This window comes from Balaenoptera acutorostrata, chromosome 20, assembly GCF_949987535.1.
Source record: "Balaenoptera acutorostrata chromosome 20, mBalAcu1.1, whole genome shotgun sequence".
NCBI classification, from domain to species: domain Eukaryota; kingdom Metazoa; phylum Chordata; class Mammalia; order Artiodactyla; family Balaenopteridae; genus Balaenoptera; species Balaenoptera acutorostrata.
In genome coordinates this window covers 58,908,254-58,935,788 of record NC_080083.1, presented here as the reverse complement: position 1 = coordinate 58,935,788, position 27,535 = coordinate 58,908,254, and the positions used below count along the sequence as shown (strand labels likewise).

The following is a 27,535-nucleotide window of genomic DNA, read 5'->3' as shown; positions in this document are numbered from 1 at the left end:
CTTCCATTAAATTCTTTGCCTAAGTAAGCTGGAGTTGGATGCTGTTGTCTGCAACCGTGAATCTAGCTAGCCCTTCTCATGTGAGCTCTTTCCTTTGCTTCCCCTGGTGTTGGGTAGGGTAGATATTAGGACTAACTTTAGTTAGTTCTTATATGATCAACCCTGGAAAGAAGCAGCTTTGAGAAGGACTGGACGTAGCACAGGTCATCCACAACAATATCCCCTTTATTGGTATTAATCACAGTTATGAGGTCTTGTCCATCAGAAAGAAGTCTGCATTATGTAGAACGACATACAAAGACATAAAAATACCCATATGCCAACCACCAAACCAACGAATCTCCACCAATCAAGCCTCTGCATGTGTCTTCACTTTTGATCATCAGTGCTCCGGAAGAACGTACATAGATCTAGCGTAGGGTTATAGGGCATTCCCAGAACAGAGTATTCACCCTTGGCAGCAATGAGACATGTAAACGCAGGGCAGGCACTGATAACACAGTGTCTGAATACCTGCCTCCTGGGCTGCCTGCCTTGTCAGCAGAGCCCACTCAAGGTCCCAAAGGCTCCTATAACCAGTGAGGACGGCAGGCCTTAGCTATGTTGGAAGCAGACAAGTTATGTCACCCCTGATGGAGCAGCTGTGTGTATAAGGGAGTAGTCTCGTTCAAGTCATTCTTTAGGGTCATTTTAGAATGATGACTTGACTCAAATTTACTTTAAAAGGGAAATGTAAAAAATACCTCTTCTTTTCCTACCCCTTTTCCTGTCTTATCCTGAGCTCTCTGGCCAAAATCCAGCAAAGCAGCTTAAGAGCTCTGGGTCAGGTTATAAGTTACCGAATAGTCAACAGAGAAGGACCCAGTGCAGATTCCAAATGTCTTTCGTTCACTTAAATGAGCTTAAGTGGCTCCCTCCGTAAGTAAATGAAGGAGTTGAGTTCTAGCAGTTTGCTGGTGTCCCCAAGTCTCTTAGAAAAATGAAGCCTATAAGCTTATCAAAACACATGTCTGGGGGACTTGGAAACCACGGCAAACCGGTTTGCTCTTGGAATCCAGAGAGAGCAGAGGTCTCCGATCAAAGCTCTACCCTGTCCTCTTTTCACAGGGCTCACTGTGTGTTCACAGTTGTCCTAATTCCCTTAACTTCAGTAGTGTCAATCTTTGCCTTAAAAAAAGAGAAAGAGAGAAAGACTAGCTGATTTTCTTCCCTTTGTCTGTGTCTCGCCCCATGCAGCCACCCCCCCTTGGGGGAGGCAGAAGAAGGCATGTTCCTCCTTGGGCCTTGGGAAGTAGGTTGCTTTGTCCATGATGCTCCTGTTCCAGTCTTGACGGACAGAGGATCAACGGTAAAAGATCGGGAAGGACAGGCAAGAGCTGTCCTGGCCATTCTGCTCTGAGTCACTAGGCGAAGATGCTTGGGAGACTTCTCTCTCGGTAGCTTGCTTCTGTAGGTGACCTTGAGGAGTTGCCATTGAGTCCAGTGAGGGAGACCAAAGGTACAAAAGCAGAGACTTCCCTGATCTGTAGGTCCTTGGTTTTCCCACCGAAGAAAGATTCCATGTAGTGGCCAAGCAAAAAATCTGTAGTTCCGTGACTACCTGAAATTCCAAATAAAACCACTATCTCCCTTAAAAGAAAACTAAAAATTGTCATAATCAGAGTCAATCAGGATAATGAGACAAAAAGGAGGGAAAGGAAAAACGTTTTGATGTGAAGAAAGAGGCTGTGGTCCTGAAGAAGCCAATCCCGGCCGTTTCCTCGTGCTGCCTTTCCCGGGGTCCGAGGCACTTCAGCAACTAGCCCAGACCAACATCCAACGACATCATCACCACAAAACCCAGGATGGAGGCCCAGGACGCCAGTTTCCCGTTACCACTAGGAGGGAAGGAAAGGAAGAAAAGGAAGACCTTGATGCACTGCGGGACCGCGTCCAGGCTGAAAGCATCCTCCGCAATGTCCAATTCCAAGAGAAATATGCTACTACTATTAATAATAGTCATAATAATATTGACTTGGGATTAACAGATACACTACTATTTATAAAATAGATAAACAACAAGGACCTACTATATAGCACAGCGAACTATATTCAGTATCTTGTAATAACCTATAGTGGAAAAGAATCTGAAAAAGAATATCTATCTATCCATCTATATATATATATATGTATAACTGAATCACTTTCCTGTACACATGAAACTAACACAGCATTGTAAATTAACCATACTTCAATAAATAATAAGTATCATTTATTGGGGCTTACGATATATATGCCAGGCAAACTGAGTAACTCATGTAATACCAAAGGATAAACACATGAAATCAGTACTATTATTATCCCCATTTTACTGTGGGGAAACTGAGGCATAGAGAAGTAAGTAACTTACTCAAGGTCACCTATCATGGCTCTGCAACCCATGCTTGAATAATAAAAAGCAGCAATGATTTCCTGAAGATATTATGTAATCTGACCTTGAATACTAGCCTCAAAATCATTCTTCTATAAAAACCAAAACGAAACAAAGAGAGGAATCCTCCATCCCCAACACTTGGCCTATAGCTAGACAATGAGAACCTGAATGAATAGCTGTGGTCAACATTTAAGAGCTCACTTCTCCCTCATTCCAGCCCCAGATAAATCTAAAGAGAGAGAGAGAGAATATATGAAAATAATAGTCTGTTTCATTGGGGGTGGAGGGCAGGGCATGTATGCCACTGCCTAATATCACCTGGTCTGACTCTCCACCCACCTGGCCGTTATTCCTCTTTTAGTTTCAAAGAACGCAGTTGGGGAGGGGGTGAGGATGATCTTGGGACGGGGCTGGAAGGGGTGGGAGTAAAGAAAAGAGTAGCAAATAAAGACAGGGAAGATCCAGAGGTGGGGGCCAGCCGGGCTGGGACAGAGGGAAGGACAGGTGAGGGAGGGGAAGCTCTCCCACCTGATGTGGGCTTCGGGGATGATGTCATCCATGATCACATAGACCATGGCGCCGGCAGCAAAGGCCAGAGCATAGGGCAGGATGGGCTCCGCCAGCACCACGGCAAAGGCACCAAAGACCCCGGCCAGAGGCTCCACCATGCCGCTGAGCTGCCCGTACCTAAGGAGAGAACAGAGACACGTCCCACCGCGGGGAGGGTCAAGCAGACACAGGCACGCTCAGACTGCTGACTCAGTTCTAGAAAACCATGCATTGTCTTCCACATCGGATCGGCATGGCAGTGCCAGAGCACTCCGCTGTTTTTTGTTTGTTTGTTTTTACACCACCTCTGTCTCCTTTCCCAACTCCCTATTACAGCGTTACAGGAGACACCCCTCCCAGGTTTATTTTAGAGCTTTAAGTTTCCCACATTGTCCTTTTAAAATAACGACATTACTGAGATATAATTCACATACCAAATGGTGCACCCATTTAATGTGTACAGTTCAGTGGTTTTTAGTATATTCACAAGGTTGCAGCCATTTCACCACCATCTCATTCCAGAACATTTTCATTATCCCGAGAAAGAAACCCCACACCCACTAGCAGCCACTCCCCATTCCTCCCTCCCACCAGCCCCTGGCAACCACTAATCTGCTTTTTGTCTCCAGGGACTTGCCTATTCTGGATATTTCCTATAAACGGAGTCATACAATAGGTGATCCTTTTTACTGGCTTCTTTCACTTAGCATCCTGTTTTCTAGGTGCATCCACGTTGTAAAAAGTATCAGGACTTCATTCCTTTGATGACTGCATAATATCCCACTGTGTGGATACACCACATGTTATATACCCATTCACTGGCTGACGGCTACATGGTCTTCTGAAGGATAGGACACTTGACGAGGAGTGGTATGGACATTTCCCAAGGACGGCTGTGCCTGGTATCTTTGGGGGTTCCGGCCACAACGGCACCCCTTCTGAAGGAGCTGTACCCACCTACCTCTGCCGACAAGGTGGACCTACCTGGCCGTGTATATAGTGAGGGCCTGTCCCCACTACCCTCCATCTTGGATTAAGGTGAGATTTCTCCTTTCAAAAACTCCCTTCATTTGAGCTAGTGAGAGTGGGTTTCTATAGGATGAAATCACATGAGCCCTGATTAAAACAGCAGTCTACATGAGCCCTGAAAATTCAGTGCCAGGAGGTAAGCCAGTACCTGAACCCCACGGCTAAGCCCTACCGCCAAGAGACTCCTGTACAGGCTGAACACCAATACACGAGGTGTTGGGACATCTTTCCCACTGTTCCTTGCTGTGGGCACTTGGCAAGATATTACTGGCTCCGAGCCTCAGCCCCTTCATCTGTAAAATGGGGGTGAGAGACAACTTCCCCTCCATTCCTCCCCAGATGACAGGATAGGACTGTGGACTCCCACCTCCCCCCACTTCTTCCCGGCCAGGAGCAGACGGTGGGCACGGGGGAGACACTGTTTGGACCGTAGCATCCTCCAAGGGGCCACCGCTTCCTGGCTCCGTGCTCGCACGCATGGGCCTGCAGACTCTGCAGCTCTTGAGTGTGTCCAGTTAAACAAACACTTTAATCTCAGGGTCTGGACACTGACCACAGATACCCCCCTTCCCTCCCCTCCTCGCCCCTGGAGTCTCTCCTGTATGAGATGGCAGTCACGGCTTCCGGGCTCACGGAACTCACATTTGAAAAAAATTTCTAGGGCCATCTTGCTCTGCCCTTCCCCCGAAACCTCTATTCCGTAGTCTCCAGCAACAGAGAAAGAGATGACACAGGATGGAACTAAAATGATTTAAGTATATGCAAGAACCTGTAAGTCACAAGGCCCTATAAAATGGAAGGCGTTTCTTAATTGTTGTTATGAGCGGTCCTTGCGTGCTCTCAGCGTACATTCTAGAGCGGCGGCTCCTTCCATAAAGAGGGGTTCTGAGGCTCAGAGTCCTGAGCTGAGGGGCAGAAGAGACTGCAGCCTCGGCCTCACCACTTGATGAGCTGGCTGGTGACACTCCGGGCCATGATCCCCTCCTCTGAAACCTGGGGCCTTACCTGACAGGTCACTGAAAAGGTAAAATTAGGGAACAGACTGGAAAGCCCGTTGGGGGCTATGAAAACACGAAGCGTGAGTACCACAGGCATCACCTTCCCAGATGCTGTTGACATAATCCTGGTCTTCGCTGTGACAAGGGTCACGACAGGAGCTAATGGGATGACTCTTGAGGACAGGCTGTGGTGAGTGCGTCTCCTTAGGGCATGGGACAGGGAGAGTGGACACAAGGTCTGCCTTGGTTCTCCCCACCCGAGAGAGAAAACCCCACAGAGTGGGCGTGTCTATCCCTGGAGGGGTTTTGGAAATAGGAAACACGGGCTGAAGGTCAAGAGATGAGTTTCTGGAGGTTTCTCCCAGCTTTGGGGGTGCAGCATTCAACCAGGTTGTTGGTGTTTCCAGAAGCTCTGGATTCACTTCCGGGCCAGAAGAGGCTGCTCTTGCCCGCAGGAGGACTGCTCTGAGCTCCACATCGGACCCGACCCTGGCCTCCGACAGTGGGCATCTGGAGCACTTACCAGAAGGCTCTCCAGGTGGAGAATCCAGCCCCTCGCAGCGGGAGGCTGACCGCGAGGCCCTCCGGGAAATTCTGGATCCCAATTCCAATGGCTAAATTCCTGAAAGACCAAGAAGGCACGTGAAGGCGGATGTCCAGAACGGAGCGCCCACACAGACGGGGGCCCTGGCCTCTGTCCAATGCCCTCCTATGGTATTAGAGGCCCCAGGGGATCCCTGTGACAGGGGAGGCAAGGGGAAAGCTTAGGGCATGCGTGCAGGTGGAGAACACGAGGAGGAGGGGGACACGGGTCCTCCCCGCTTCACGCTGTCCTTGGTCCCTGGAGATGCTCCATGTTTCTGGACCTTACAGCACGGCGGGGAGCACGCTGGTTGGGTGTTAGGAGAACTCGAGTTCTGCCACTTAGCTGCACGACTCTGCACAAATCGTTGAACTTCTACACCTCGGATCTTTGTATGTAACGTGCAAGGGGTCACGTGGGGATACTAACTTCAGCCATGAAGGATTGCTGTCACCCAATGGCCTGATTTCATGCCTATAAAGTCCCGAGCACATATGAGGTGTCCAGCACTTTGGGGGTTCCATTCCCTTATGGCATAGAGATGGAGAGATCACATTTTGTCCAGAAGCAACTTCAGAAACGGGACAAGGAAGAATGGATGCAGACTCCGATGGGGACCCAGATCTGGGTCTGGGCTGGGCTTCCCCATGGGCGCTCTGCATGCTGCTCTGGCACTGGCACTGCACTTCTTGGGGCCCCCGGGGAGCTCACGGTGACCCTCTGCCCTCCTGCCTCTGCAGGACACATAGGGGCTGGGCTCTGCGAATTGGTCACTTGGTCAGAGCCAAGCCTTGAGAGCCTGCTTTGCACACAAACCAGGTATTGGAGTACAAGGGAAGGAGAAACAGAAAGAGACGGGGACAAAAGCGATACGTGACCCCCCAGGGAGGTCCCCAGGCACGCACATAAATTAAGAACCCTCATTCCCCATGCAGCAAACTACCATGACTAAACTGCATGTCCATTGGCAGAGGAAGGAAAGGCAAGATGGGAAGGAAACAGGGTCAGTCTGAAGGCAACAGGAAGGCAGTTTTAGGGTATCTCCCCAGACGAGATTCTACCTTGGCTGGACAGGTCCACGAGGACTCACCTGGTCACTAAGGATCTCAAGGGCATGAGATGTGGGTGCCGCTTGGCAAGCAATGCTGGGATGTGGCCTGAGGGAGTTGTGGATGGATTGGATAGAAAAGGGAAACTCCACTGTCACTTGGCTTTCCGGTCAATTTGCTCACGTCCGTCTACCTTGCTGCCAACAGGAATCCACCCATGAGCTCTGGACAGCGGCCAGGGAGTGCTGTCGACCAGCAGCCGGCTCTACCCTGTCCTCCTTGCCCACTCACCCACCCCAAGATCCTGGGACAGGGACACACTTCCATTAGGCCACAGCCTCCTGTTCTACCTCCAGCAGAGAATACCTACGATAATCCCCAGTGTTTAATATTTCATCTCCTTTTTGTTTGAGGGCCTGAAACTCAGCCTGTGTTTTCTTTTATTCCCCCAACTCACGCATGCATCCTTCATACGGGACTCATAGCTCCAGACATCTTGGGAGGAGGGAGCCTCCACCTGGGACCTGCCAGGTCAAGGAGACTCTTAGGAAGATCCTGACCCTTCCAGAATCTTGGACTTACATTTATCTTGCATGGGCTTCATTTAATCAACTCTCATCCTGTCCCTTCTGGACAACTTCATGATGTTTCCCCTCAGCATCCCCCCACCAGCGCATCAAAGTGACAATGAGCCTCTGAAAAATTATTATTAGTCTTTTGATAAAGGAACTGTTCTGGTGGCTTAGGGCTGCCAGGGTCATTGAGCGTGTCCCCCCAAAGCCAGGCAAAACTCTTCATAAGATGAAGTGGGCAGACAGGAAGACACCCCGCCTGGCATGTCCACAAAGGGCCCCTGGCGGTACCGCTCAGTGGGCGCTGACCTCCCCTGCAAGGTTACTGGCATCCTTGCCTACGTTACCTAAGGCAGCTCTCTCCTTTTACTTCTTAGAGAGGGAGGGGTTCAGACATGCTCTGACCTCATCCCAGGAGCCAGAGGACAGCAAACAGGGCCAGTAAGTAAATATTTTAGGCTTTGAGGGCCATCGGGTCTCTGTTGCAACTATTCAACTCTGTCACTGCAATGGGAGAGCAGCCAATATGTAAAGAAAAGTGCATGGCTGAGTTCCAATAAAACTTTATTTATAAAAGCAGCTCGGGGGCCGGATTAGGCCCACGGGCTGCAGAGTTGGCAGACTCCTGCCCTAATGCCTGAGGGGTACAGAAAGATCCGACAAGACGGAACCACAACCCTGGGCCATGAGCCCCCCGCACCACCCCGAGGTCCTCGCCGCCCGGCACACAGTAGTTAAAGTTTGGGCTCTGCAGTTCGTCTTCTTGTGTTCGACTCCTGGGCCCACGATATGTTGGCTGTGCTACCTTCCATTCCCCCCGCCGTGAAATTCAAAGAACAATACAACCCCCGGCGTCCCAGGGTTGCCAGGATGATGACCTTGGACGGGCCCTCTAAAGCCCTCGGCACACAGGAGCTGGCGTGTCCTGAGGGCCTAATCAAAGTCTATTGTGGGGTGGAGGTGAGCGTTATCACTAAGGTCCCAGTGTGAGCTGATGACAGGAGGGGTGACAGAGAATGGGACTGACTGTAGGACAGTCAGGGTCAACAAGAGGACTGACTCAGCTTCAGGAAGCAGAGCTGGGCCAGGGTGGGGCTGAACCCTTTCCATCTGGGAGGTCTTCCCAAGAACTCACAGGTCCCATTTCCGAGACAGGCTCAGAGTACTTGCCGCCCTGGGTCAAGACTCATGCCCTTGCCAAGTCCTGCGTCAGACAGATCTGACTTTGGCCCACCTGTGCTTACATCCCCACCAGCACTCGTTCATTTGTTCTTGTTGACACTTCTGTGAGACATTTACACCCCTGTAAGGTTGGACAGGCCAAGCGTACCTCCTTGGAGAGCCGCTGTGAACATGGAGGTCTTTCTGATACCGTGCTCCTGCGTGCTGGTCAGTCTGTTCGCAGGGCACAAAAACTCCCAGGAGCCCCGGACTCATGATTCCCCTGGGCGGGCATCCGTCCCCTGGTCACCTCCAGGGTCCATCCCCGCTGAGACCCAGGAAGTGCCCAGAGATGGATCCTCCCCTTGACACAGAAGGGACATGAGCTGCTGGGAGGGCTTACGGGGCACTTTGATGAGCTTGGACTTGACTGTCCTGCTGCCTTTCTGAGTATGGACATCTGCAGTGGATGACGAGCCTAGAGGGTCGCCTCTGGGTGACCCTTGAGAGTTTGTCCGAGGCAGAAGTACCTCTGCCAGGTGAGGGCTGGGAGTGAACCTTGGCCCACACCTTCTCCACAGCAGCCCAGATCTGCCCCAATTTCACAGGAGACAACGAGAGTAGGAGAAATTAGACAGGGTCCAGAGAGAAATGTGGCTTGTGATTTTTAGGCAAAAGCTGCTGTTCTGCTCCTTTGCTTTCTAAACAGTCATGTGTGCAAGGCGGTGAGCCCTGCTGGCCAGCTAGGATTCCCCCCTTTCTGAGTCCCTAGCCATCACTCCCCAGCCAGTCTAAAGGGCAGGGTAAAAGGGTCAAGAGTGTCCTTTCTTGCCTCAAAAGGCCCGAGGACAAACACCTCTGTTGTCAGGGGCGGGAGGATGAGAGCCGGCCTCGGGGGGTGGGGCTAGGGGCTGGTTTGGGGATCAGAGTCAAGGGTCTCGCCTCTTCTCACCTCCTGGGTCCCGGGTCTAGGAATCCAAACCCAGCTTTGGGTCACTTTGTCCAGCCTTGCTCAAGTTACAGGACCCTGACAAGCATGCTCCCACCAGCCCTGGGCAGGAATACAGCCTCTTCTAGAGGCTTCTGCTGTCACTTTCATAGCCCAAGCTGACCCTGACCTCCTATTCCAGGAGTGGGGAGCATTTGAAATATATTTCTGGTGATGGAGTGAACCTTAAGGGCAAATCCTTGCCAATAGTTCATTAGCCCCTGCCCTGCCTTCTTGGACCGACCCTCACAGCGGGGTCTTTTTCCTCCAAACCTTTTCACTATCCCCTCACTGCCCCCCAGATGGTTGAGTGAATACAACCAGCTCCTTGACCTTTTGCAAAGGTCCAAGGTTTCTTTCAACGAGGAAGGTCAAGGTGTCTGTCCAGGCCTTACATCCCTCGTCTGACAGCACTTTGCAGCTGGCTCGCTGTGCAAGGCCACCGCCTGTCCCCTGTGCCCACAGGCGGGCGCACGACTCACCCCAGACCTAACCGGGGAGGGAGCTGCCGCCCCATGTCGCCAGTGAGTCGGAGGTGGGGTCCCCCGTTCAAAGTCCTTGCCATGACTTGGGGGTGACTGCGGCCGTCGCTGGGCGGGCTCTGGGGCCTCCTTGCATCCCGCCCGGGAGCCGTCATCCTGATAAGCAGCACAGAAACCCCATTCTTCTACGCCTGGTGAGCCGCGTTCCCTGGGCCCTGCCCCGGCTCTGGCACGGGGCTGCCAACCCAGCCAGGCACCACACCCTCGGGATCCTGCCAACCTTTGTCAGCAGGGCACCGCCTCACTGGGCGACCGTGGAATCTCTCCTGAGTGCACCTGGGCTCCTGCAGCCCAGAGCAAGGGCTGGACTGCAGCTTCTCTGCCCTTCCCGCCTTCGTATACGTCCCTTCTTAACGTGGCTGTCCTCTGCACACACACACCGGTGCATCATGTTCCCTTGGCCTCTGTGTGCTGCGCGGCTGTAGGGGTGACCCCATGGAAGGGCTCAGTCCCCTCCACACCCTCTACTCTGCTCTTCCACTTGCATCAGCTCAGGAAATCGAATGAAACCCCCTGGGTATTCTGATAAGCTGTGGCGTCAGGCAGCGGGTCTGCAGGTTTCAGGAACGTGATGACCACGTCGAGGACCACTGGCCTAAGAAGTTATCAAAGGGGATGAGGATGAGGATGGCGGCCACGCCCACCTCCAACTCAGGAGCCCCCGCCCTGCTACCTGACACCCAACAAAGGAGCATGCCAGGGCCAGCCCCTGCTGGGAGCCGAGGACACCAGCGGCCACTTGTGACTGAGTCAGGCGGCCTGCAGACTAGGTCGGGGCGCTGGAGGGGATCCTGGGAAACCGCAGGAGCATCAAAGTGGAGGGCCACTGGGGACACAGGACATTTCAACAAAAGTGATAGGGGATAATGGCCACCGTGTGTCCAGGTGCGAAGGAGCAGCAGTGAAGCCGGGGCTCAGGGGAGCAGGGCTGGTCCCTCGGAAGCCCGAGCTCAGAGCTGACTTAGGAGCAGTGGGGGCCGTGACTGGCTGGCAGGGGTGGGCGTGCAGCCTCCACGGGCGCTGGGCGCGGAGGCTGCTCCAGGCGCGCTCACTCCCTCCTGCAGCCTCACTGTGCTCCCCCCGTGGCCTCCACACCTATGGACACCCTGCCCCTGCCGGCCTCCCCAGGGCATGGGGCTTGCTGGGCTCTCCCCTCCATCCTTTACACTTGGGAAGGGAAAGCCCGAATGAGAGGCTTCTTTTCCAGGATGGGCTATGAAGATTCCAAGCAGGATTCAAAAGCAACAGGAACAAAGACGCAGACGTAGAGAATGGACTTGAGGACACGGGGAGGGGGAAGGAGAAGCTGGGACGAAGTGAGAAAGTGGCATGGACTAACATATACTACCAAATGTAAAATAGATAGCTAGTGGGAAGCAGCCGCATAGCACAGGGAGATCAGCTCCGTGCTTTGTGACCACCTAGAGGGGTGGGACAGGGAGGGTGGGAGGGAGACCCAAGAGGGAGGAGATATGGGGATATATGTATATATATAGCTGATTCACTTTGTTATACAGCAGAAACTAACACACCATTGTAAAGCAATTATACTCCAATAAAGATGTTAAAAAAAAAAAAAAAAAGCGCAACAGGAAAAGCCCAAACCCTGGCCCTTCGGAAGACTCGAGGCCCCTGCCTTGTGTGTCTTGTTCTTCCGGGCAGGGGCACAAAGGCACCATGACCAGTCTGGACCTCAGCAAGTCAGCGGCAGGGAGAGGGAAGTGGGAATGAAGGGTTCTTTAAGGAAGAAACTACAGGCTGTCCCTGACAGGGTCCCTGCCCTTTGGTGACAAGTCAAGCTCCACGGTGACCTGTTCCCCGGGACTTAAGGGAGCAACGAGGGAGGGAATCCTGCGAGGAGGGCCGGGAAAGGCTTGTCTATGGGAGAACAGGGCCGGGAAAGGCTTGTCTATGGGACAACAGGGCCGGGGAAGGCTTGTCTATGGGAGAACAGGGCCGGGAAAGGCTTGTCTATGGGAGAACGGGGCGGGGCGGCGGGGAGAGGGGGGAGAGCAAGTGGAGGGAAAAGAGGGGAAGGAGGAGGGAGGGTTCAGGGCAGGGTGTCATGGGGCAGTGGTGGGGGGTGATGGCTCCTGGGGGCTGGGCTGCACGTGCAGGGGCTCTGGGTAGGTGAGCCCAGGGTCTGTCCAGAAGGGTTACCTCTGCAGGGGAGCTGGATTTGGCTTGGACTGTTCACACTTCTCTTTTCCTCTCCCTTAAGAACCTGACTTTTCTAGGAAGGGCAGACCCAGTCCAGCTGTTTTTAAAGTTCATTTCCTAGGAGATTTTTTTTTTTTTTTTTTCACATGCCAAGATGGAAGAGAGAATGGCGGGAAGGAAGAAGACAAAACCTCTCTCCTCCCCTGACCTGGGGGAGGACGTGAGCAGCCACGGCTTCCCTAACCTCAGAGCCCCCCCGTCTGCAGCGTAAGCAAACGCGTAAAAGTCACAACTCCCCGACTGCAGTCTGAGTTTTGTGATGGTAACTGGGGTGCCCAACTGCCCCGGTTTCCTGGGACACTGGACGTTCGGTGCTGAAACGAGGGCTGTCCGGGGCCAACTGGGATGAGGTTGGTCATCCTTGGAAGCACCCAGAAGCCTGGTGGGTGGCAGAGGCAAACTTGGGTGAGAATTTTAATTTGCCGCAGAGGATGTGCACACCATCTTGGAAGCTGAGATGTTGTTTTGTTGTTGTTGCTGTCGTTTTTCACTATCCAACGCTGCTGATGGTCTAACGCAAGTTCCAACCGCTCCTGGACCCGTCAGATACATCTCCCTCCAGCCCTCACCAGCCCCAGGAGCGTCAGGTTGGTCCACAATGAGTGTGGCCCTCTGTCTCCAGCCCAGCCCCGAGCTGGCCGGGCACGGCAGGGGCAGGAGAGGTGGCCTCCCTGCAGTGACAAGCGGCAGGCACTTTGCTCTCCGTCTGGGGTAGGGACACAAGGGGACTGGTCAGCCTGCTTGGGGCTAGAAGGCAGCTGGAAACCCCGGGGCTGGGGGGACCTGGAGGGGGCAGGGAAGGCACGGGGCTCACCCCCAGGTACTGACTCTCTGCAGACAGAGTGGGTTGGGCCCATGGGGGGTGCCAAGGAGGCGCAGGCGGGGCAGTGGGTGCCCACGCCCCAGTCTGGATGCAAGGGCGGAAGCCAGAGCCCCAAGGTGCCCCTCCACTGCCTCTCGTATTCCTTGCTCTCCCAGCCCGCAGGGGCAGATGGCCAGGGCCTCTGAGGTGCAATGCTGGTCCTCCAGGCTGCCAGCTTGGGCGGGGTGGTGCTACCCACCCTCACCTTCAGATACCAGTCATCCCAAGAGGTGGGCGACAGGAAGGAAGGCCACCCCAGTGGGCAGGTGCTTCTGCTTCTTCTTAGAGGCCTGACCCCCTTTCCCTCCAGGGGCTGCCTTCCCAGCTCCAGCTCCACATCAGAGTTAAAAGTCACCCAGGCTGCGGGGCCTTCCGAGTCCCCTTGTTCAACACCTTCTTTGTTAGTAGAAAACAAAAGCACAGAGAAGTTCAAGGTCTTTGCAGGCAGTGTGACTTGCCTGCATCCCCAGGTGCACCGCTGTGACCCGCTGCGTCGTGTCGGCTTTTACTTTGTAAATCGGGCATAAACTGCCCCATTTTCAGGGCTCTTCTGAGGATGGGGGATAGTCTCTGTGAAGTGCCGGGCACAGCTCACAGCCCAGAGTGGACGCTCCTTAAACGGCAGCTTGCGTGAAAACTGCCCGAGGCTCCTGAATGAGCCGGACACTCAGGCCCCTCGGTCCCCGCAGCCTGGTGGCCTTTCCGACCTCACACGAATTTCACCTCCAGCTCATGCTCCTAACCCTTCCAGATTCTGTGACCTCCGGGTCCGAACCAAGGCTGGCCATAGCAGCTGGCGGCCAGTGGGGACCCTCTTCTCAGGAGTGACCCCAGAATCCAGCACTGAGCCCCAGCCATGTGTGAGAGCTCACGCGGCACACGAAGATGTTGGGAAGGGCCCCCAACTTCAAGGGGTTTACAACCTAATAGCGGGTGAAGAAACCCGCCTACAAATGCCTACAGGGTAGCACAGAGCTTGCCAAAGGCCATAAGAGAAGCACAGAGCCTACAGGGAGGAAGGTGATCCGGGAATCCTTCCTGGAGAAGGTGGCACTCAAGATGGACTTTGAAGGGTGGGGAGCCTTTCGATAGCTAGAGAGAGATGGGGAGATGCTTCTGCTACAGGAAGAAGCGACGATGGAAGCATCAGTGTGAGATGCTAGGGCAGGGCAGTCCAGGCCTGCCCTTCTCTCCCCTTCCTCGATTTAAAGCCAACGCACAAACAAGAGCAGAAAGTGCTTTGGAGTCAAAGCCCGTCTCTCCTTGGCATCATCTTCTAAGAATCTTTCCCGTGCACAGCTGAGTCTGCCGGCTTTTCAGGACAAGTGCTAAATGCCCCAGCTCCACCCCAGGGCTCTTCGCAAGGTCAAGTATGAGGTTGCATCCCAGGAGTTTACACCCATCTTTGGAGACCGACCCCTGTGCTGAATGAGACCCTTGAAGGGGGTTCCCTTGAAATCCATGCCTTAGCCATCTCCACTCAAGCCTTTCACTTAAGAATGTCTCCAGGGGACTTCCCTGGAGGCCCAGCGGTTAAGACCCCGCGCTTCCACTGCAGGGGGCGTGGGTGCGATCCCTGGTCGGGGAACTAAGATGCCACACAGCCAAAAAAAAAAGGAATGTATGTCTCGGGCCTTGAGCTTGGGGAAAGCTTTCAGCAAGGGTCGGCAGCAGCACAAACCCGGTGCCAGGAGCAGCACAGATCCCATTGCAACAACCTGCGGCGGAAACCAGCTTCTCTTTTGTTACCACGCCCGTCAGAGGGAGACTAAGGTCCTCCGGCTGGAATGAGAGTGATGATAATCATCTCTGCCGTTTATGGAGTGTTACTAAGTTTCAGGCATGGTTGGAAGCATTTTACATGTAGCAACACACCTCACCCTCGCAACCAACTCCTAAGTGTTTCCTACCATCATTATCCCCATTTTACAGATGGGGAAAGTGATGCACAAGGTTCAGTGACTTGTCTCCAGGGCTACCCAGCTGGGAAGTGACAGAGGGTACTCTTAACCACTATTCTATAAGCCTCGGGTCCTCTGGGCCTCACACGGACCCATCAAAGCATCGTGGACACAGACAGTTACCTGGGCTCAAAGCCCCAGCAGAGAAGCAGGTGCTGCCTCATGCCTGCTGGACCAGTGAGCTGAGGCTCTGGCCCGCTCTGGTAGACAGGAGAGAAGGCCAGGTGGGGCAGATGTTAACAAGTGGCCTCCAGGGTTAACGGGGTCAGAACATCCTATCTACAGCAGGCTTCTTGACCTTGCCACTCTTGACATTTTGGACCAGTTCATTCTCTGTTGTGAGGGCCCGTCTTGGGCATTGTAGGATGTCTAGCAGCACCCCTGGCCTCTACTCACTAGATGCCAGTAGCACCCCGCTAGTGGGGACAACCAAAAACACCTCCAGACATTGCAAAATGTCCCCTGGTTAAGAACAACTGACCCAGAGTAAGCAAGAGTTTAGGTGAACTTGCTTCTGCAGCAAATATCTGAACACCGGAAACTGCTCAGACTGCGCAAGAAGAACCTCTGATCTTGTGCATCTTATTTGAGAATTTCTAGGCTCAGTGGAGTCGAGTCTTCCAGGGAGCTTAGCTCAAGCAAGACAGATTCCTGGGATTCAAGGTAGAAACAACGCCTGAGAACCACCAGGCCTCTGCTCCCTTGTCCCAAAGGCAGTAGCTTCCGAAGCTCAAGGCTGCACAATTCTGGGGGCACGCCGTGTGCTCGGTGAATGGCAGCCCCGGAGTTGTGCAGTGGGGCATTCCTGCTGGAGCCCCAAGCACAGATTATGCTCAGTGTAGGCGTTAGTTCTGGGGTTGGAGGTGAGGCGTCCTGGGGAGGTGGTAGAGAGAGTCCTGGTTTTCTCTGAAAATTGGCAAGTGAGCGTCCCTGCAACCCGCAGCTTGGCTCTCCAGGCTACGTCCTCTGGCCGGCTGAGTATGCAAGGAGCTTGGCATATTCCTGACAAGACCTGCTTCACCTCGGCTTTCAGATCCTCCCATGAGCCATGAGCGTGTGTGTTCTTGCGTGGCAGGCCCTTACATACTGTTTTGATTGTTATCACCCTGCCATGAAAGGCCTGATTGTTCAGGCTCTGCGGTGACATCACCGGCTTCCCACTCGAGCAGCTCGTTGAGGTGTCTGATGAGCCTGCAGGTGGGCTGGGTGCTCCCCGCAGGGCTGCCCGGCCCTACCTGCTCAGTGGAGCTGGCTTAGCACGCAAGGGATCTTCCCCCACCCCTTCTTTCTGTTCTGGGAGGCTTACTGCCACGGGCTGGAAAGGTGAGATGACCCATGGGTTCCCTACAAGTCCGCCGCCCTCCCCAAAGTGGGCGGGGAGCAGCCCCAGGAAGCCAAGCCACAAGGCAGGGTGGTGTCTGCGGGTGATTCAGGCCACCTCTGTGCACTTCTCCTTGTCAGAAAGCAGAGAAGCCTACACACAGCTAGGGGATCTCTAGGTCCCCGAGGGATGCCCTGGGGACCTCTAGCTGATAAGTATCCCAGCAAGTCAGTCAAGCCTATGCACAGACCAGGTATGAGACTGCCTTACGCGATGTGAAAAGCACCCAGGGGTACGTACCTGAGAGAAGTATGCTTATATATTCACTCAAAGACATGTACTAGGAGGTTCACAGTAGCCCTATCCATAATGGCCCCAAACTGGACATGAAGCAAGCGCCCGTCCAAGACAGAATCAATCAATCAATCGTGTTCCGTTCCCACAATGGAATACAGTGCACAGCAGTGAGAATAAATAACCTCCAGTGCCATGCTACAGGGTGAAGCATCTTAGAGGCAGAATTTTGACTGAAAGAAGCTAGACACAAACCAGTAAAATGCTCTGTGATTCTATTTACAGAAAGTCTCTAAACAGGCAAAACTAAGCTGTGCTTTCTCATCCGTGAATTGATATGAGGTGCCGGTGGCCGAGAGCAACAATTTTTTTGGTTAATTCTCCCTAATATACTTGGAATTTTATTTTATTATTATTATTTTTAAGCCATCTGCTCCAGGAGAGAACCAAGAAAAGTCCATGTGTATACAAATCACTAACCCTGCTAGAAAATAAACCCAGCGTGGTATACTTATCAGAAATAATTAAACTTTAACTTTTTTTATAGTTAGGTCAAGAAATATCACTCTCGGGACAGTGGTTAAGAATCCACCCGCCAATGCAGGGGACACGGGTTCGAGCCCTGGTCCGGGAACATCCTACATGCTGCGGAGCAACTAAGCCCGCGAGCCACAACTACTGAAGCCCACGTGCCACAACTACTGAAGCCCGCACGCCTAGAGCCCGTGCTCCGCAACAAGAGAAGCCACCGCAATGAGAAGCCCGCGCACTGCAGTGAAGACCCAACGCGGCCAAACAAAAGTAATAAATAAATGAATAAATTTTTAAAAAATCTATTAAAAAAAAAAGAAATATCACTCTTATTTTAAACACAATGCATTTGAGCAAAATATAGGGACTCTAGAATAAAGGCAGGAATTCAAGTCCTGGGTGGGGGTCAGACTTTTGGGAAGAGCATAACCTCCTTTTAATAAAGATGTTTCATTGAAGCTGAATGTACGTGCAGAGAAGAGCACATATTATAAGTGGCTGGCTTGATGTCTTTTCAGAAACTTGCTGAATTTCATGAAACCCACACCCAGATCAAGAAACGGAACAGTACCGGCACCCAAGAGCCCCTCAGCCCTGGGCTTCCTGCTCCTCACTGCCCTGGCCCCAAGAGGAGTCATGATCCTCACCTCTAACCCGCGAAGCTCAGGGGTGCCTGCTTTTGAACTTCACATCAACAGTTTAGGCGGCCGTGTAAGACCCCAGTCGAGGGTTATTTGGGGGTTTGGATGCAAGGGCTTTGCATTCTCATCTCCCGTGAACTTGGCATGTCGGTAGTCTCCTTAGTACCTTGGACCTCTGTACAGGCGCACCTCGTTTTCTGGTGTTTCGCAGATATTGCGGTTTTTTTTTGTTTTTTACAGATTAAAGGTTTGTGGTGACCCTGCACTGAGCAAGTCTATCGGCGTCGTTTTCCCAACAGCATTTGCTCACTTTGTGTCTTTGTGTCTCATTTTGGCAATTCTCGCAAATGTTTCAAACTTTTTCATGGTTACTACATTTGGCATGGTGATCTGTATGTAATATCTTGGATGTTACTACTGTAATTTTTTGTTTATATTTTTTTAATTCAAGTATGTACATTGTTTTCTTAGATATCACGCTATTACACAACTAACAGATGACAGCGGAGTGTAAACATCACTTTGACACGCACTGGGAACCCCCAAATTTCATGTGATTCGCTTTGTGGCAGGGGTCTGGTGTCTCTGAGGTGTGCCTATATAGGGTATTTCCTCAGGATACCTAAGTTCGTCCCTCTGCTCTCCTATTCACTGAACGCTGTAATCAAGTCCAGATCAACATTTTAGGGGAGGGCTTGGGACTAAAACATTTCGTTCTCCAGCACACGAAATACCATTGCAAACCACTAAAACATTTTCCAGCATTTTGGCACTTTCTTCTAAAGGGCGTTTTAAAGTGCCTTTAAAAGCATTTATTATTTCTTTCACTTAGGAGGTATAAGTGCGTTTTCCATTTTGTACACGTAGGAATCAAGGCCTAGAAAGGGTGAGTGATAAACCTGAGAAGACAGCCTGGGTCACTGCAGTCGGGGAAACGGTGCTGGACTCCAAGCCCTTTCCCACACCTCCTCTCTCAGGGAGAAACAGTACACGTGGCCAGTGAGCCAGGTGGGACCCCCCCACCCCCGCCACCATCTTCTCCCTGGTTTACTGGGCTCCTTGCTTTTCCCCTTGCCCTTAGAGTCTATTCTCTGCTACGTCTGCTACGTCTGCTTATGATGCTTCTCTGCTCAGAACACTGTCCCGGCTGCACATTTAACTCGGAGGCAGAGCCCAGGTCCTTCCCATGGCCTTGGTGACCCACGTGCTCCTGCCCTCCATTCCTCCCTGGCCTCTTCGGGTACACTCTTCCCCTGGTTCCTTCTACTCCAGCTTCCGGCCTCCATGCCCTTCCTCAAATGTGCTTGGCTACTCCCACCTCAGGGGACGCTTCTACTGGAACATTCCTTCTCAGGTATTTGTGCCTCACCACTTCACCTTTTTAAAGACTGAGCCGGGGCTTCCCTGGTGGTGCAGTGGTTGAGAATCCACCTGCCAATGCAGGGGACACGGGTTCAAGCCCTGGTCCGGGAAGATCCCACATGCCGCGGAGCAACTAAGCCAGTGTGCCACAACTCCTGAGCCCATGAGCCACAACTACTGAGCCCATGTGCTGCAACTACTGAAGCCTGTGTGCCTAGAGCCCGTGCTCCGCAACAAGAGAAGCCATTCCAATGAGAAGCCCGCGCACCACAGCGAAGAGTAGCCCCCACTTGCCGCAACTAGAGAAAGCCCGTGCGCAGCAACGAAGACCCAACGCAGCCAAAAGAACAAAAACAAGACTGAGCCGTATGACTTTTCCAAGGCTGGGTCATAAAAGACACTGCAGCTCCCGTCTGTCTCTCTGGACCACTAGCTCTGGGGGAAGCCAGCTACCATGTTGTGAGGACCCTCAAGCAACCGTAAGGGGGCTCCCACGGGACAAGGAGCTGAGGCCTCCTGCCAGTAGCCGTGCGGGGGCACCACCTTGGGGAAGCGGATCCTCCAGCCCCCGTCCAGCCTTCAGACGACGGCAGCCCTGGCTGGCCTCTTGACTGCAACCTCAAGGGAGACCCTGAGCAGGGGGACCATTCAGCAGAGCCGCTCTCGAATTCCTAACCCACACACACAAAAAAGTGAGATAATGTTTACTGGGTTGAGCCAATGATCTTTGAGCTACTTTGTTATACGGTAATAGATAACTAAGACAGCCACCTTCTCAGTGAAATCCACCCTCATCCCCTTCTCTAAAATGTAAACCACCCCAGCACTGTCATGCCCCCTTAACTCTAGTCTATTTTTCTTTTTTGTTCTTTTTTGGTCAGCAACTCTTACCTTCTAACCTACTGTATAATGTACTCATTTTTTATTATGTTGATTGTTCTTTTGTCACCCTCCCATCTGACCTGGCATCAGAACAAGCTAGGAACCTTTGTCTGTTCCCCGACGTGTCCTGAGCACCTAGAAGAGTGCCAGGTGCGCACAGCGATGAAACAGACCTACGTACAGACAGGGGCCAGTGAATTCTAGCAAAGGCTGAGGTCTTGTCGGCTCCCAGACGCAGGCAGTCAGTCAGCAGTGAGCATGTCACAACTCCCTGGACCCTGGTGTCTTCGGCTGTACAGGAAGGAGGTCACACTGGGCGACCCACAAGCCCTTTTCCAGACCCTAAGCTTTGTGGCTCCCATACGATGATGGCCTTGTGGGTTGTCCAGAGTCCAGGGGCTGCAGAGACAGGCCCCCGCCTTGGCCAGAGCTCATTTTCCTGTCTGTGCACATCTGGAAAGCCAAAAAACCAAGACCATCGCATTGTGCACATCTGGACGGCATAAACCGATCATGCCAAGAGGAAACTCCGAAACGGCTGCTCAGCGAAAACTGCAGCACAGGCCACACGAGATGGGCTGAAAGGCTCCTTTCTTTTGCAGCCGCAAAACAATCTTCTGGGCACGATCTCAGAAGCTGAATGCTCCGCGGCTGAATAACATATGCTCTCAATAGCTTTCGACGGCAGTCGCTGCCACACTGCCTTCTCTGCCTGGCTCTCGGCCAACGCAAAACTTAAAGAACCGGGACATTTTCCCCCGCTCCTCCCTTGTTCAGACCGAACTATACCTTCAGTTATCCTCGGGGCCTGTGTACCAAGTTCAAAGCTGAACACCACCTCCCCCTCCTCCTCCGCCCCTTCCTCCTCCAGGGAAAGTAACTGGACCGCAAGCTTAATGCAAACTGAACAAGGAGCTTTGAGCTCTGGTGGGAAATCACTGGCTGTGTGCATGTAGTTAGAACGTGCTTGACCCTCCGTCCCTCCACCCTTCCGTGGCCGGGAAGAGATTACTACCCCTTAACATGTAGTCAGTCTGACAACCAGTCTGGGCTCCCAGAACAAAGAGGGAGGATATTCCTTTGCAAATGAAAGGAGTTTCAGGGGCTCGGGACTTCCTGCTAGCTCTTCAGCAGTGCAGGGAGGGGGAGAGCAGGCAGGGAAACGTGGGGTTCTCTACACCTGCAACTTCACAGCTGGTGACGTCAACGGCTTGATGGCCAGGACAACCTGGAACACAGGAAGACTCAGGTTTGCCACAGGGAGGCTTTGGGTCAATGTCCTGCGAACAAGGGGGACGAATACAGAAGACCTTGGGGTTGGGGTGTCTGGTCATCCTTCAGCATCCTTCTTTAGACTTCTCTTAAAAGTACAGGAACACAGGAAGTTACAGCCCTGAAGCCCAGCCCTGAACCCTTGCCCTCAAACAACAGCACGTCCTCAAGACTCAGAACATCGACGTCGGTGATACCACTTTCTACTCTGAACCCTAACAGCACTGAAGGCACACGGCCCGGAGCCCGCAGTCCCCTGCCCCTGGGTGCAGACTGGACCTGAAGAAAACCAGGCGAGTTGCTGGAAAGAAATCTGAAGGAAGAGGAAGCTTTTTCGTCCTTGTGCTGTGTATTTTTGGGTTGCTTTCTAGCTAGCTGGAGACTCAGAGCTTCGCCACTGGGAAATGTCTCTGTTTTCTTGGCTTCTCAGTATGGATAATCGTCAGCTGGAAGGTTCCGCGCCCGCTGCTGTGCACGTGCTACTGATGACACCAAGACGGTGGGCGAAGCAGCCACCCCGAATCAGAGCCACTTCCTTTAGAAATGCCTGGCGGTGACTGCAGAGGGGCCCGGCTAACAGCAACCACAGCCAGGGCACCACTGTGACTTACTGAGTACTGTCCAGGCATCCTTTGGGTTCACCCTGGCAGTGACCCGATGGAGGAGGTGCTATCAACCCATTTTATAGATGAAGAAACTGAGGCTTAGAGAGCTAAATCTCTCTCCCAAGTTCACCAGCCCGCAGTCGCACAGCTAAAATCCCAGTTCAGGTCTGCTGATTCCAGAGCTCAAAGGCTTCACCCATGCGTCCTATGCCGCCCACCACACTCTGCACACAGGGCAGAGCGACAGTGGATCTTCCAGTTTACGGCAGAGGCGGGGCGTAGCCTGTGATTATGAGCAGCATTTCGTATCATGAAGCCATCTATCACCAATATCCCACTGCAGGGTGGGACCTAGCACAAACATTGAAGAAGATCCCTGTTTGTTTAAAACATGAATGCTGTTTAATGATCTTCAAAAGAGGTTCCCGGTATTTTCAAAGGAATGGCTGGCTTCTGACACATGTCTGGCGTCCTTTTCTCTCTGGACCAAGTCAGTAACTGCAAAGAATTCCTTGGCTATTATATGTAGATCTTAATGGTTCAGTGGGGGGGAAGTGCGCGCACACGTGTGTGTGTGTGTGTGTGTGTAGTGTGTGTGTGTGTAGTGTGTGTGTGTAGTGTGTATGAGAGCGTGTTCATCCATCTATAGAAAGAACAATAGTTTCACACACACACACACGTGAAAAAGAGCCCCTCCCCCCACCACATACATGTAAAACGTGTCAGTCATCAACAGGCCACCACGCTCCCTTCTGTAGCTACGGCAGACATGTTCAACCACCCAAACGCCTCCTGTGTCTTCCTGGCTCCCCCTGTGACAAGACATCCCGGGAAGAGCTTCAATGCCGACAGGCTGGGCACATCCCTATGAGGCCGAGGAAACTGGCAGAGAAGAGAACCCAGGTCTCCAGCCGCTGCTCTCTGAGTGCTATCGGTGAGTGACGACCCCAGCAGGGGCCCCGTGTCTCCTGGGATCCTAGAGCCGGGCCTCCCCAGGCCTCATCACTCCCGCCAACCTTAACAGCGTTCGCCACGCCCACGACTCTTGCACGATTTCTTGCTTTAAGTCAACTCCCTTTCTTTTCTTCAAATTTATTTTCAAGTAAAGTTGTAAGACTGCTGTAAGCGGAAGAAACCATTATTTGCCTGGCACAGGGAGTAACTGTAAAGGCACACATGTTGAAAGCAAATCAGAAATGGTGGGTCGAATGGAAGCAACCTAAGTGCCCATCGACAGACGAATGGATAAAGAAGATGTGGTACATATATCCAATGGAATATTACTCAGCCATAAAAAGAAACGAAATTGAGTTATTTGTAGTGAGGTGGATGGACTTATCGAGTCTGTCATACAGAGTGAAGTAAGTCAGAAAGAGAAAAACAAATACCATATGCTAACACACGTATATGCAATCTTAAAAAAAAAAAATGGTTATGAAGAACCTAGGGCCAGGACAGGAATAAAGATGTAGATGTAGAGAATGGACTTGAGGACACGGGGAGGGGGAAGGGTAAGCTGGGACGAAGTGAGAGAGTAGCATTGACATATATACACTACCAAATGTAAAATAGATAGCTAGTGGGAAGCAGCCGCATAGCACAGGGAGATCAGCTTGGTGCTTTGTGACCACCTAGAGGGGTGGGATAGGGAGGGTGGGAGGGAGACATAAGAGGGAGGAGATATGGGGATATATGTATATGTATAGCTGATTCACTTTGTTATACAGCAGAAACTAACACACCATTGTAAAGCAATTATACTCCAATAAAGATGTTAAACAAAAGAAAAAGAAATGGTGGGTCGATGTGGATGTGATGGAAACCTAGACGCTGGTGGGTGGTCCAGGGAGGGACCCCAGCCCCTTGCCACCTTCTACAGTAAAATCTCCAATAGGTGTCTTCCACAGAAATTCCAGATAACTGGGGGGTGGGGTAGGGGGAAGATTCCCAGTGCACATGGTGTCTGTAGCCTGGATGATCACATTGTTCCAATACGGTGCCCGGGAGGCAGATGAAATTAGTCAATACGCTTAAATTCTGCAAATGGAGCCTGGCACACAGTAAGTGCTCAGTAAACGCTCACTGCTTTTCATCATCTACAGTGTGCAGAGAAGAGGTAACAGAGCAGGCCTGAGACTGCTCGCCTCCTTAGAAAGGCCTGTTTGCAAGGCTGGCACTTGGCTGGCATCTTAGAACTTGAATGGTAAACTGTCCCCTCCGCTGATAGAACACTTTCCCTAAATGATAAGAGCGTTCACTGCACCTAAGCTGTTTGTGCAAATAATATTGTTTATGCTGAGCACCTGCTTTCCTTCCAGGAGCCTGGAATTTTAGCACATGGTAGGCAGAGGGCACTGTGCGACCGGCCCCCAGTAAAATCTCTGGGCTCTGAGTCTCTAATGAGCTTCCCAGGAGGACAATAATTTGCACGTATTGTCACAATGCACAGAATTAAGTGCATCCTGGGTGACTCTACAGGGAAGGGACTTTTGGAAGCTTGTGTCTGGCTTCCTCCAGACTTTGCCCCGTGTGCCTTTCCCCTTGGCGGATTCTGCGTTGTACCCTTTCACTCTAATACATCTTAGCTGTGAGCGCGACTATATGTTGAGTCCTGTGAGTCCTTGAATCGCAAATCTGGGGGTGGGCTCGGGGACCCCCAGCGCAAGAAGCAGCAGCAGGGGCTGGACCCAAGGGAAGCGGCTCACAGACGCGTCACAGCCCAGCGTCGTGGGTGGAAGGCAGCCAGGGCCCCTGACTCCGTGGACTGGAAGTGGGGCCTCAGGGTCAGGAGGGCCAGTGGGCTGGAAGAGGGTTGGTGCATAAGCCCGAGGGCCAGAGGTCACAGCGGGACCACAGGAACCAGCAATAGAGGCCAAATGGAGACGATGCCCAGTGCCAGGTGGGCCCTGTCACATCACGGTGGACACTGCAGGGAGAAAGGGCGGCATCCGACCAGATGCCTCTCCCCTCGGCCAAGTGATGGGGGACGCTGGCAACTCGGATCTCCTCTAGGGAACCGGAGAAAAGGGAGGGGGAATCTCCAACTGACTGTGTTTACATCCTGAGCTGAGCAAGTTTAAAAGTAGAAGTGACAGGGCGGTCTTTAAAGGGCATGTGTTTACCAGTCAGGGCAAATGAGGGCTCAGCGCAGGGATCCCGGGGTGCGGGGCTGGTGGTCCTTACACCTCAGCGTGCATCGGAATCACCTGGAGGGTTTGTTAAAACAGGTTGCTGGGCCCACGCCCGGAGCATCCCGGAGACTGGGGTGGGCTCCGGGAACTTACTTTTTTAATGAGCTCCCAGGTGACACGCATGCTGCCAGAAGACGCACACTTTGAGAACCACTGATACAGAGCCATACAGTTACGTGTCCCACGTCCGGATTGTCTCTGAGAGAGGAAAACCTGAGGAACAGGCCTCTGCAGCTTAGGAGAAGGAAGAATTACCTGCCCCCAAACTGTATGAGCAGTGCTAGGCAATGCGAGCTTCAAGAGTCCACCCCACGGGCAGCCGCCGGGCCCACGTGGGGCGGCTGGGCTCATCAAGCAAGGCTGCCTGGGCAGAGCTCTGGGGAAGGGGAACTGTGGCTGGTTCCAGAGCCTTCCAAGAAGCTGCACACGGCGACGCTGTCTCAGGGACCCTTCACCAGGCATCGATGTGCACGGGACGCCCCAGCCAATGTCAGTGTCCAGGCAGGACCCTCTTCTCAGCGGGCAGGTCCTGGCCCTGCTGCGGGATCCTCCCACCACATGGGCACGCGTTCTCTGCTCCAGAAAGGGCTGCAGGCATCTGGGAAAGCGACTTTTCCCCGCTATTTCCGTAGACCAAGGAGGCGACTTGGCCTCCCGGGGAACACTGGTCATGTCTGGACACATTTTTGGTTGTCACATCTGGAGACAGGTGACTGACAGCGAATGTGGAGAAGCCGGGGATAATGCTGGTACACATCCTACGACACCCAGCCCTGGCAACCACGAATCTGCTTTCTGTCTCTGTGGGTTTTCCAACTCTGGACTGCATATAAATGGAATCACACAAGATGTGGACTTTTGTGGGTGGCTTCTTTCACTTGTCACAATGTTTTCAAAGTTCATCTGTATTAAATTCTGTGCCAGTGCTTCATTCCTGTTTATGGCTGAGTCAACATTTTATTGTGTGGCTCGACCACATTTTGTTCATCCATTCATCTGTGGCTGGACACGTGGATGGTTTCTACCTTTCGGCCATTGTGAACAGTGCTGCTATGAACATGGGTGCACACTTTTTTGTCGGAACACCTGTCTCAGTTATTTGGGGTAGAAAACAGGAGTGGAATTGCTGAGCCGGATGTTGGGGATTTGGTGCTTGTCTGAGGAGCAGCTGGAGACTTTGAAGTAAGAGCCACATGATCAGAACGGTGTTTCTGAGCCTTCGCTATGCTGGCATGGGTAGAGGATCGGTGGAGGCAGGAGTGGCCGGCAGGGGGATGGTAGTTCAGGTGAGAGAGGTCAGACGAGAGTGGCAGGGGGAGGAGAGAAGTGACAGATCCCATCCTCCTCGTTCTGCCATCCCCTCCTGCTCTTCCCATCATAGCTTTGGACATCTAGCCTCAGGTGAGAAAGAACCATTTTCCCCTGAAACTACCAGTGGGTCAATAGCGGAGCCTAGTGCAGGCCAGACAGGTGTGTCAAGCTGATTTTGAACTTCCTTCCAGCTGGACTCTGAGAAACTCACTGGCCCCCCAAAAGCTTTACATGATCTTTTTATCTTCTGACCAAGCCGCGTGGCTTGCAGCATCTCAGTTCCCCAAACAGGAATTGAACCCGGGCCACGGCAGTTAAAGCGCCAAATCCTAACCAGGGAACTCCCTACGTGGTCTTTTTTAAAGCTAAGAGTCCCCATTACTATGTCTGGAGGAATCTTCGTGTCCAGACCATTGCCTGTAACCTGGCCATGCAGCTCAACTCCTCGCCTCCAGTCCCAAGGTGATTTCCACCCTAAGGGATGCTGTTTATTTTTTTTTTATTTTTTATTTTTTTAAATTATTTATTTATTTATTTATTTTTGGCTGTGTTGGGTCTTCGGTTCGTGCGAGGGCTTTCTCCAGTTGCGGCAAGCGGGGGCCACTCTTCATTGCGGTGCGGGGACCGCTCTTCATCGCGGTGCGCGGGCCTTTCACTATCGCGGCCCCTCCCGTTGCGGGGCACAGGCTCCAGACGCGCAGGCTCAGTAGTTGTGGCTCACGGGCTTAGTCGCTCCGCGGCATGTGGGATCTTCCCAGACCAGGGCTCGAACCCGTGTCCCCTGCATTAGCAGGCAGACTCTCAACCACTGCGCCACCAGGGAAGCCCAGGATGCTGTTTATTGAAATGCAGTCTCTGCTATCTCTGTATCAACCCTCTTGTTTATATAACTGCTTGACTTACGAGTCAATCTCCAGCGCAGGATGAAAGTTCAAATCTGAATAAGTTAAGACCTATAGCATTACCTTGAGGCACCGTTTCTTTAAAACAAAAACAAAATGTCAGCGACACAAAACAAAATGAAAACGGTCCACTGGCACCTCGTCCCTCTGCAGGGGACCAGCCTCTAGGAGAGGACCTCTTGCCCGGAGTCTTTACAAGGAGCTATTTCCATTCCTGTTCTATAGTTGAGGGCGGTCCAGGAAGGTGCGGGCACTAGACCCTTGGACTGAAAATATGTCACGTGGCCAAGTATCTT

General features: G+C 52.5%; 1 protein-coding gene across 7 annotated transcripts in view; it reads right to left on the bottom strand.

The window, feature by feature from the left end:
- Nucleotides 1–207: 207 nt before the first annotated feature.
- Nucleotides 208–27,535, bottom strand: part of SLC39A11 (solute carrier family 39 member 11) — a 426,195-nt gene continuing 398,867 nt past the window's right edge. For all 7 annotated transcript variants that reach the window (XM_057535256.1, XM_057535258.1, XM_007185595.2 and 4 more), the window contains 3 exons: nt 5,513–5,611; nt 2,942–3,100; nt 208–1,877 (listed from right to left, as the gene is read on the bottom strand). In XM_057535256.1, the coding sequence (XP_057391239.1) occupies nt 1,799–1,877; nt 2,942–3,100; nt 5,513–5,611 (337 nt within the window). In that variant the 3' untranslated portion in view covers nt 208–1,798. The remainder of the gene's footprint in view (nt 1,878–2,941; nt 3,101–5,512; nt 5,612–27,535) is intronic.